This window comes from Pongo pygmaeus, chromosome 20 (genome assembly GCF_028885625.2).
Source record: "Pongo pygmaeus isolate AG05252 chromosome 20, NHGRI_mPonPyg2-v2.0_pri, whole genome shotgun sequence".
Lineage (NCBI taxonomy): Eukaryota > Metazoa > Chordata > Mammalia > Primates > Hominidae > Pongo > Pongo pygmaeus.
The window spans coordinates 48,085,332-48,095,601 of record NC_072393.2 but is presented as its reverse complement, the minus strand read 5'-3'; the positions used below and the strand labels follow the sequence as shown (position 1 = coordinate 48,095,601).

The window sequence follows — 10,270 nt, the reverse complement described above, 5'->3', positions numbered from 1 at the left end:
TTATTGCTGGACCACACCGCTCCCAGAGGGTTACAATATCCGTGGGGGAGCTGTACTGTCCGTAGACAAGGTTACATAATTCCCGGGGGTTGTGGGGGAAAGCTTCCCTAGAGCCCTTGGTCTCCCCAAGGAGGAGGCATGAGACTTTTTTTTTTTGAGGCACTGGTGAGGAGCCTGTCTAAGGCGGACTAGGTACCCCGCAAGCGAGGAGGCTGGGATTGAAGCCCTGGGTACCGGGAGCCTGAGCTCCGCAGGCCTTCCCTATCTGTGACTTTTCTGTCTCCCCGCCCATCTTCTGGATTCGTCCCCCACCCAGCCCCCCCAACTCCCGCCCGCCACCCATACGCCCCTCCTTTGGAACCTCAGAGTCTTTTTTGAGACCCTGTTTCCAGGCTATGCCTGTGAATATTGCTTCTATTTGGCCTCTACCCTGCTGCCGGCTCCTGGGCTCCATCAGATCTGCGCTGTGATTTCCTGTTTCCCAGAGCCTCAGGCTTCATCCTTCCCTCCCGGCTGAGGCAGCGAACGCAGACTTAACACTTCTCTACGCTCTGGCTTTCGATCTTAAGCCCTGTCTTCCTCTCTCCTGGCGACCCTCAGTGCCCCTTGGGAGCACATTTGTTCAGACTTTGGTCGCCCCCTCGTATCCTGGCCCCGCCTCCGGAACCCCCGGTCCTAGTAGTGGAGGTGGGGGGACCTCCGGCGCCAGCCCTATCCCCGGGACAGCTGCAGCCTGGGGACGGTGATGGTGGGGGCTTCCAAATGCATTCTCTCTGGTCACTTCCTCCCCAGCTGGACTGGGGCTATCAGGAAAGCCAAGACCCCATCCCCATAGGAGCGGAGGGCACAGCCGCCTCCCCATTTCCGATGCTGGGAAATGCATCCCACCCATTCCACCCCACCCCTGGACAGCTGCCCCCATTCAGGCTCAGGGTTGGGGGGTTGGGTAAAACCAAGCTGGGAAATGCTGTGGTCTTCATCATCATCTAAGGTCCTGACCCCGCCCCTCTGCAGAGAAGATTCTGCCCCCTCCCCACAAAAGTTTCTGACCCCCGCTTCCTCGGAAGGGCCCCCCGTTTTCCCATACAGGCTCCCAAAAGAAACTCTGGAGCCCGCAGTGGGCAGGAGAGGAGGAGGGGCAGCAGGTAGCGAGTGCCGACGACTTAAGTTAGCTGCAGACTCGGAGCCTCTGACTAGGGTCATGACCCGCGGGACCCCATCCCACCCCAACCCCCTCCTTCCTCCCTCCCCCGCCGCGCGGCCCCTTTAAGCCCAGAGCCGGCCGGTCCTCAGTGGCTGCGCGCCGACGAGCGTGTGTGTGAGTGCGCGGGGAGGGGGCGGGCGCAGTGTCTCCATGGCGACGCGGCGGTGACGTCGCCGGCCGGGGGGCGTGGGCGTCCCGGCCCCGGAGTGCGATATTAACCCGGGAGGCGGCGGCGGGGAGGGGAGAGGCTCTGAGAGGCGAGGCCGGGTGAGGCGGCGAGGGCGGCCCGACGGGCGCGGGACGGGACGGGGCAGCGCGGGCGCCGGGAGCCGCGGCCCGGAGTCGGGGCGCTTCGCCCCGGGCCCCCCAGCATGAAGACCCCGGCGGACACAGGTGGGGGCGGGGGCAGCACGTGTGGGGGAGACTTGTTGCCCCGGGAAACCGAACGGAGAAACTTTGGGGGGGCTGAAGGGGTCCGAGGGAGCCCGAGTGATCCCCAGTTCTGGGGGACCCCTGAAGCACTGGAGACCTGTTGCTTCTCGTGGCGCGAGCGGGGTTGCTGCCTGGGACCCCCGATTCCTGGCTCCGGGCGGAGTGCTGTGGGTGCTGCGGGTCTTGGTTCTGTATCCCTACCGGGACCCCGCAGGCCGGGCTGTTCCCCACTCCCGGGATCACGGGGGTGGCGGGGTCCTTCCCCTCCGCTCTTGTCACGTTGCACTCTGGGGGCCGGGACGTGTGCGGGGCGGGGGGGGCTCGTCCACCGGGCCCGCTATCCCTGGTTCTGCGCTGCGCGGTCCGGCTGGTGACCTTCACGGCGGCGCGTGCCCTGTATCAGGTTAGCGGGGGATACGGGATGGCCTCTAGGAGGAGGGCGTGAGTGGGGAGCCCGGGACTCGGGGTCCTGGCTGCGCCGCCCCTCCCCCGCCCGCCTCTGTCGGCTCCTCGCTCCCCCGCCCTCGCCGAGTCGCAAAGTTCCAAAGCGCAGCCCGAACGTTCGAAAAAGGAACTTTTTGTTTCCGACCTTAGAACGCGCGGCTTTAAGGTGGCTCCGGGGAGACCTGGGTACTCTCCTCCCGCGCCTCCGGGGGCCCGGGGTTGAGGAGGGTGGGGAAGGTCGGGGGAGACGCAGAGGCTCCCCCCTCGCCCCCCCTCCCGGATCCACCTCTTCTCTTTCAGCGGGCCGTCTCTTTCCTCCGCCCCTCTCTTCCCCGCCAACTTGCTCCTCCTTAAGGGGCCAAGGTTCCCCTCCCCCTCGGTCGGCGGGCGGGGGGCAGCGGGATTAACCCCCCTCCCACTCGGACTTTTCCCCCTCCCCTCCCCCGCCGCCCCCGGGCTCGCGCGGGCTGGACTTTGCGCCCGAGCGCGCAGGGGGAGGGGTCCCAGCCGCCCCCTGCCCGTCTACCCCGTCGGAATCCGGCCCGGGGCGGTGACGGGGGAGGGGGAAGGGGGCCGGGCGCCGCTGTTCAAACTTGTTTCCTTCCCCCGGCGGCGGCGGCGGCGGCGGCGGCGGCGGCTTGGGCTCCTGTGTGCGGGTGTGTGCCCCGACCGGCCCACCCACCCCACCCCATCCCCACCCCATTCCCACCCCATTCCCATCCCCATCCCCCTGCTCGGCGGGTGGGGGCGGCTTAATCTTAAAGGGCTCCGAGCTGGGCTCCGGCGCCTGGGGATTGGGACCCTGACCGAGGAGGGGCCCTGGGGGTGGGGCCGGGGTGCGGAGTGCGGTAGGGTCAGTCACGTGCGTCCCACACACTCCCCCGGCTTCCACTCGCTCCCGGGCGGCTGGGCCCTTGGGGCAGCAGGAGTGTACTCTCGCCCAAGGAGGAGGCCGAGGCGCCCAGATAACCTCGCTTCGTCTTCTCTCCCTGCTACCGGCCTTGGCCTGATAGGATCCGCGGGTCGCTTCCCCAACCCTGTCGGGGGGCCGAACAGTGTGTGGGTTCTCCGGCTGGGGGAGGGGAGGGGCGGGAGTCCTGGAATGGCCTCCGATCGGTGCATCTTTCCCGTCTGCCTCCTGGCCTGCCGCTCCGCACCCCTCCATCCAGTCCTCCATCCCGGCCCCTCTCTCTGCCGTGGCTGTTTCCCACTTCCTGTTTTCTTCCCGGCTCTGGCGCCATAGAGGGCCGCCTGGAGTGGGGGCGGTGGTGGGGCCCCCCAGGAGGCCGGCGTGTTCTTCCTCTACCACCACTCCTCCCTTCCGACCCTCATAGTCCCTTAAAAAAAGTTTGGGCCTTCACGTGAGGTTGGGGGGTGCCCAGGAGTTTTGTGCCCCCAGGCTTTGCATAGTCTGTCTGGGAGAATCCCTACCCCGCCTCTGTGGGACCCAGGTGTGCTTCTGGGACCTCGCCATTCCAGCCCTTGCTGTCTGTATGCTGCCACTTCTGCACTCTGTCTCGCAGTCTCCTGAACTCCTCTCTCCATGTGCCTGCTCTCTCCCTGCCTCACTGGCTCCCATGTTCCCGAGGTCCCGCACCCCCAAGCTTCCTCCGTGCAGGTCTGGTGTTTCCCTGTTTTAAGCACGTGGACGCATACACAGCACACTCACACATGCTCCCCTTGCCCGTGCCTGGCTCCTGGCTCCAAGGCCTGGGGAACAGAGCCCCATTGAGACACCCTGACGTCACCCCCTCTTCATTCTCCCCCCCAAAGCCCGGAACAGGCCCTCATGTATGCTGTGTCCGATGAGGAAAGCCGCCGTTGGGGTGGGCCTGGGAGTGGGGAAGGGTCCCTGCCAGAAGTGGGAGCCAGGGTCCAGGCCCTGAAGGAGGGGTTGCTCAGGGAAGGGGTTTAACAAGGGGGCCTGGGACAGCTCCCAGAATGCAGCTTGAGGCCTTTCCAGAGCCCCCCCACCTCCTTTCCGAGTTCCCTTTGTGTTGCATGTAGTCTCTCTCACTCCCTCTCTTCTGCAAAGTTTATTTTTAGCCTTCTGCTCCCCCGCTCCCAGGACTGTCGCTGCACACACGTTGCCTGGTTACCGGGACACGGAGGCTGGGGCGGGTGGGCTGGGAAGGGTGGCTTTAATTTTGGGGGGAGGGTGGAAGTCAGTACATCCCCCACCCCCAGATTGATGTCTCAGGGGCTTCAGCCCCCCTTCTAGGTCTAGAGCCAGATTGGGGCTGAGGTGGAAGTAGCATGGAGCTTGGTTCCCTGAGAGGGGCCGGGAGCTTTTTGGAGGGGATGTGAGGGGTCCATGAAGCTGGTGGCTGGGTCATCTGGGTTCCAGAGGACCCTGGGCCTTGCAGGAGACCTTGTGATCTGGATTCTCCAGAAGGGTGAGGATAATGGGGTGAACACCTAGATTCCCAAGAGAGCGATGGGGCTCTGGGGTCTCTGGAAGGGGTTGTCAAAGGCTGTCACTTTTAAATGGAACAGGGGCTGTTGGTGTTGGTCTGTGAACAGCCAGAGGTCATATCCCTGGCACCCTGAGGGGCTGGTGGAAGGCCGGGATATATCTGAATGGGGCAGGGACTCCGGGGTTTATGTGGTACTGAAGCCCAGTCTGGGCAGGAGTTGGGGGCCTGGGTCCCTGTGGGGGACAGTGAGCTCTGGATTTGGAGGGGGTGGTCCCTGTGGGAGCAGGAACTACTGATTCCCTGGGTTCCCAAGGGGAAGGATCCCCTGTTGGATTCCAGACTTGGGTGGAGTCTTTGAGGGTGGATGTGTTGCCCGGAGGCCTTGTTGGTACCTGCTTGAGCTGGGGCCAAGGGAGGCGGATTGACCCCTGCAGCCTGACTGGATTTGGGAGCCGCCCATCTTTAGCCGGCCACCTTGGCCTCCTCTCTCTAGTGGCACCAGGGCCCCTGCCCTGCCTCCCCCCTCCTTCCCTTCCTCCCCTTTCCCTCCTCCCACCCCTCCATTACCGGCTGCCTGGTGCTGAATTATTGATGGCCCCTGATTACCCGGGGGTTTGGGAAATGACAACAACCGCAGCCCCCCCACCCCCTACCCCAGGCTGCCCACCCCCTCCGGAGACCAGCCAGCCCACCACCAACCTCTACCCAAGGTTAATGCTGGGCGTGGGTAGGCAGGTGGGCAGGGAGGGAGCTGAAGATGAGAAGGCAGAAGTGGGAAGAGGGTGACAGCTCCAGGGTGCCTGCTCAAGCTCCAGGCCTGGGCTGGGCCCTCCAGCCAGGTGGGGCTTGGATGCCTGGGTCTGGGGAGGGCAGTGTAGCTCAGAGGGTCCAGGGCTTGGGGGGGCCTCTCAGACAGTCTGGGTTTCACTCTCCAGGGAAGACAGAAGCCTCTGTGTGTGCAAGCGCTGACCTCATCGGCAACCAGTCACCCCACCCCTCCTGGTCCTTTTAAGAAAAAAAAAAAAAAAAAATCTTCTCTCAGGTCTTGGGGTGGGAGTAGGGGCTCTGTTGGGTCTTCGGAGGAGACAGTGCATGTTTCTAAGGAGGACATCCGAGGAGCTGGGGTGGTGCAACTGGCTCTGAATGGGAGTGGGGGTAAGCTGGGGGGCTGCACCCCAACCCGACTGGCCACGTGTGCCCCTTCCTGCCCCTCCCCCACTGGCAGCCCTGCCCGCCAGCCTGGCTTGGTGCCTGGCCCCCTGGCACTGGCCCCGGGACCCACCGCCGACGGTTTCCTGTTTCTCCCGGTGTTGCCGGAGCAGGCTCCAGCTTCCCCTCCCCCCAGCTCCTGTCTAGCCCCTCACATGCGGACAGACAGACACACACTGTCTTCTCTTAAATCAGATCTTGACTTGGCTGAGGTGAGACAGATTTCCCCATGTTGAAGGCAGGGCAGAGGTGGACCCTGGGATGGGACCCAGAGCCCTGGACTTGGCATCCTGACCCCAGGCCACTCCCTGCCTCCCGTCCCCAGGGTTTGCCTTCCCGGATTGGGCCTACAAGCCAGAGTCGTCCCCTGGCTCGAGGCAGATCCAGCTGTGGCACTTTATCCTGGAGCTGCTGCGGAAGGAGGAGTACCAGGGCGTCATTGCCTGGCAGGGGGACTACGGGGAATTCGTCATCAAAGACCCTGATGAGGTGGCCCGGCTGTGGGGCGTTCGCAAGTGCAAGCCCCAGATGAATTACGACAAGCTGAGCCGGGCCCTGCGGTGAGGACGGGCTGGGGACCCCTGAGCACATGTGGACTGCCCCCACTGGTTGCACAGCCTCTTGCCTATGGGAACAAGCATTGGGTCTGATCCCTGGCTTTGCCAAATCCTAGCTGTGTGACCTTGGGCCACTCCCAGCCCTTCCCTGAGCCCCTTGGTAACACAGACGTATCCTGAGGAGATAATACAGTCACCAGTGGATCCTCTAGTCCTGCCTTAGACGTGAGGAGAGAGCTGGTACCCACCCTCTGGGCACTTGATTTGTCTTTTTGGCCCACGTTCCTCAGTTGGCCTTTGGGAACCACACTTAAGTGCGTGTTAAGGTGTGGAGTCTAGACCTGGATCCCACGTACCTGACTTTCCCAATGGCATTTCTGCACCCACAGCTATTACTATAACAAGCGCATTCTGCACAAGACCAAGGGGAAACGGTTCACCTACAAGTTCAATTTCAACAAACTGGTGCTGGTCAATTACCCTTTCATTGATGTGGGGTTGGCTGGTGAGTACCAGGGATGGTTGGTGTGGAGAGGGTCTACATGCCCCTTCAGGCTAGGCCAGGGGCCTTGACACTGTCTCCCTTCTGCCAGGGGGTGCGGTGCCCCAGAGTGCCCCGCCAGTGCCGTCGGGTGGTAGCCACTTCCGCTTTCCTCCCTCAACGCCCTCCGAGGTGCTGTCCCCCACCGAGGACCCCCGCTCACCACCGGCCTGCTCTTCATCTTCATCTTCCCTCTTCTCGGCTGTGGTGGCCCGCCGCCTGGGCCGAGGCTCAGTCAGTGACTGTAGTGATGGCACATCAGAGCTGGAGGAACCGCTGGGAGAGGATCCCCGGGCCCGACCACCCGGCCCTCCAGATCTGGGTGCCTTCCGAGGGCCCCCGCTGGCCCGCCTGCCCCATGACCCTGGTGTCTTCCGTGTCTATCCCCGGCCTCGGGGTGGCCCTGAACCCCTCAGCCCCTTCCCTGTGTCGCCTCTGGCCGGGCCTGGATCCCTGCTGCCCCCTCAGCTCTCCCCGGCTCTGCCCATGACGCCCACCCACCTGGCCTACACTCCCTCGCCCACGCTGAGCCCAATGTACCCCGGTGGTGGCGGGGGGCCCAGCGGCTCAGGGGGAGGCTCCCACTTCTCCTTCAGCCCTGAGGACATGAAACGGTACCTGCAGGCCCACACCCAAAGCGTCTACAACTACCACCTCAGCCCCCGCGCCTTCCTGCACTACCCCGGGCTGGTGGTGCCCCAGCCCCAGCGCCCTGACAAGTGCCCGCTGCCGCCCATGGCACCTGAGACCCCACCGGTCCCCTCCTCGGCCTCGTCATCCTCCTCTTCTTCTTCCTCCCCATTCAAGTTTAAGCTCCAGCCGCCCCCACTCGGACGCCGGCAGCGGGCAGCTGGGGAGAAGGCCGCAGCCGGTGCTGACAAGAGCGGTGGCGGCGCAGGCGGGCTGGCCGAGGGGGCAGGGGCACTAGCCCCACCACCCCCGCCACCACAGATCAAGGTGGAGCCCATCTCGGAAGGCGAGTCGGAGGAGGTGGAGGTGACTGACATCAGTGATGAGGATGAGGAAGACGGGGAGGTGTTCAAGACGCCCCGTGCCCCACCTGCACCCCCCAAGCCTGAGCCCGGCGAGGCACCCGGGGCATCCCAGTGCATGCCCCTCAAGCTACGCTTTAAGCGGCGCTGGAGTGAAGACTGTCGCCTGGAAGGGGGTGGGGGCCCCGCTGGGGGCTTTGAGGATGAGGGCGAGGACAAGAAGGTGCGTGGGGAGGGGCCTGGGGAGGCTGGGGGGCCCCTCACCCCAAGGCGGGTGAGCTCTGACCTCCAGCATGCCACGGCCCAGCTCTCCCTGGAGCATCGAGACTCCTGAGGGCTGTGGGCAGGGGACCTGTGTGTCCCCCACCCCCCATGCTTCTTTTGCTGCCTTAAGCCCCCTGTGCCCTGGAGGTGAGGGCAGCTCTCTTATCTCTTCCCTGCCTCCTCCCTTTTCCCTCCCCACATTTTGTATAAAACTTTAATTTCTTTTTTTTAAATGGTGGGGGTGGGTGGGTGCCCAGGGCTAGGGGCTGTTCCCTGTCTCTGTGGGTTTCTAAGCTCTGGGCAAAGTGGTGGTAGGGGGAGGGAGGGGGAAGTTAAGGGGGCCACCTCCATTCTGGGGAATTTATATTTGAATTGAGGCTTTGGCCTTAACACCCAGGAACTTTTTTATTACAATCGCTTAGGAAGTAAAGCCTTGTCTCCCTCCCTGTTCTCTGCCTCTTGTACCCCTCTGATCCACCCACTCTGCCCCACTCTGCCCCACTCCGCCCCACTCCCAGCCCTCCTCAGCCCCAGCCCTGCCTGCCCTGCCCCTCCAGGGGGCCATGAGTGCCTAGGTTTCTCATACCCCACAAGGGCACAGCAGGGGAGGGAGGGACAATTTTATGATGAACCAAAAATTCCATGTGTTGGGGGGTGGGGGGCGGAGGAGGGTGAGGGGTGCCGCCCATGGGCCACAAATCTCTACAAGTGCCTGCTATCCCTCTCCCACTCCCCACCCCAGCACCGGTCCAACCCCTTCATCCCCAGCTGCTCCTAGGACTGGCCCATGGGCAGGCGGGTGGGGGGATGGGAAGGGGGTACCCTGAAACCAAACTGGAAGCCCCCTCTGCCTCCCAGCTGGGGCCTCTGGGGTGGGGTGGGGGGCTGTGGTCAAGCCTTATTCTGTATTGGGGACTGAGGGTGGGGGGAGTAGAGGGGCCGCTGGAGAATGTATTCAAAACAATAAAACTTTGGACCTTTGGATGCAGTCATCAATGTCATAGGTGCTGGGTGCAGCCCCCTGAGGGCCACAGCTTTTGCCTGATTCTGAAGGAGGGGCCCCAGCCTGGCTGCTATTGGATCTGTGGCCAGATGAGTATAGAGGGCCTAACCCTAATCAGAATGGGCCAAATCCAGGCCTGGGAAACCGTCTCCTGACCTCAGAGGCACATGAGCCCCAGAGCTTGATGATGGTGGTCTCAGGCATGCGCCGGCTTCATCTGACAGCTCCTCTGTTCCATGGGGACCTTGTCCTTGAAAGCTCTTCCCACTGTTTTTCGCCACAGCCCCACTGCCCTTGCTCTTCTGATTGCCTGGATGCCTTCCCACTTGTGCCTAGGAATTCTTCCCACACCCTAGGTCCCCAGTGAAGACCAGGAGCTCCTTTTTGCACTGCCCCTTGCACTCTGCCCACACCCCTCTCTTGTTGCTCTGAGTTCAGCTGGGAGTCCTTTGGAGAACAGCCTGTGGTGTCTCTTGAAATGTAGACCTTGCAAGGTAACTTGGTGATCTTCAGGTCCAGCTATGGGAACACCCCCAGCCAGCACGCAGCCAAGGGACTGGCTCACTAGTCATCAATGCTGTTGACCTACTATGTGTCCAATACTTATGAGCTGCAGTGTTGTAGCTCTTTCAGTATCTAGTAAGGTAGCGGCAACCAGTGCTGCTAAGTGACTTGCCCAGGGCTGAGCCAGAACTTCAAAGCCCACGTTCTTTCAACAACTCCTGACTTTTCCTTCCTAACACCAAGATAGTTGGATCCAGATCAGGCTTTCAAGATCAGAGGATTTGAGATGAGCTCATAAAGCTAGAAGCTGAGATTGGAGAGCTTGAATCAGGGATGAAAGAATTAGGAGGAATAATCCAGGCTGGAAGTGCCCTTAGAGACAAGTCCTGTCTCCTTCATGCAGGTGAGGTGCCTGAGGCCCAGAAAGGGGAAGGGGTTTCCCCAAGGCCACACAGCTGCTAAGAGATGAAGTGGCAATTGAGGGCTTGTTGGACTGGCTTCGCCATGAAACTCCACCCTGTGCAACCCTGAGGGGGAAGGAACGTTGACTGGCAACTGCTACCCACTCGCATCTCATTTCATGCCAGCCAGGGTGGGTGGTCCCAGATGATGTCGACTGGCAGGGAAGAGAGGATCCAGGGCTAGGATACTGGCAGGAAACCGAGGCTCCCGAGGCGGCCTGCGGGAAACTGCTCCCTCTCCT

General features: G+C 62.6%; 1 protein-coding gene across 4 annotated transcripts; it reads left to right on the top strand.

The window, feature by feature from the left end:
* Positions 1–1,432: 1,432 nt before the first annotated feature.
* On the top strand, positions 1,433–9,041 carry ERF (ETS2 repressor factor). 4 transcript variants are annotated; one of them, XM_063658478.1, is made up of 5 exons: positions 2,701–5,207; positions 5,433–5,918; positions 6,032–6,266; positions 6,653–6,768; positions 6,857–9,041. In XM_063658478.1, the coding sequence occupies exons 3-5, from the start codon at positions 6,235–6,237 to the stop codon at positions 8,128–8,130; spliced, it is 1,422 nt and encodes a 473-aa protein (XP_063514548.1). In that variant the 5' UTR covers positions 2,701–5,207; positions 5,433–5,918; positions 6,032–6,234; the 3' UTR covers positions 8,131–9,041. The 4 variants fall into 4 exon arrangements, with proteins under 4 accessions (XP_054319324.1, XP_054319325.1, XP_063514548.1 ...); XM_054463349.2 differs by lacking the exons at positions 2,701–5,207; positions 5,433–5,918 and adding an exon at positions 1,433–1,597; XM_054463350.2 differs by lacking the exon at positions 5,433–5,918 and having other exon boundaries at positions 2,330–2,736.
* The last annotated feature ends 1,229 nt before the right edge of the window (positions 9,042–10,270 follow it).

Bases quoted from the DNA above. Each gene is read 5' to 3' on its own strand.
- ERF (XM_054463349.2), top strand. From the start codon at position 1,576: ATGAAGACCCCGGCGGACACAG. The intron at 1,598-6,031 runs GTGGGGGCGGGG...TCCCGTCCCCAG, and splicing joins GAAGACCCCGGCGGACACAG to GGTTTGCCTTCCCGGATTGG. The intron at 6,769-6,856 runs GTGAGTACCAGG...CCCTTCTGCCAG, and splicing joins CATTGATGTGGGGTTGGCTG to GGGGTGCGGTGCCCCAGAGT.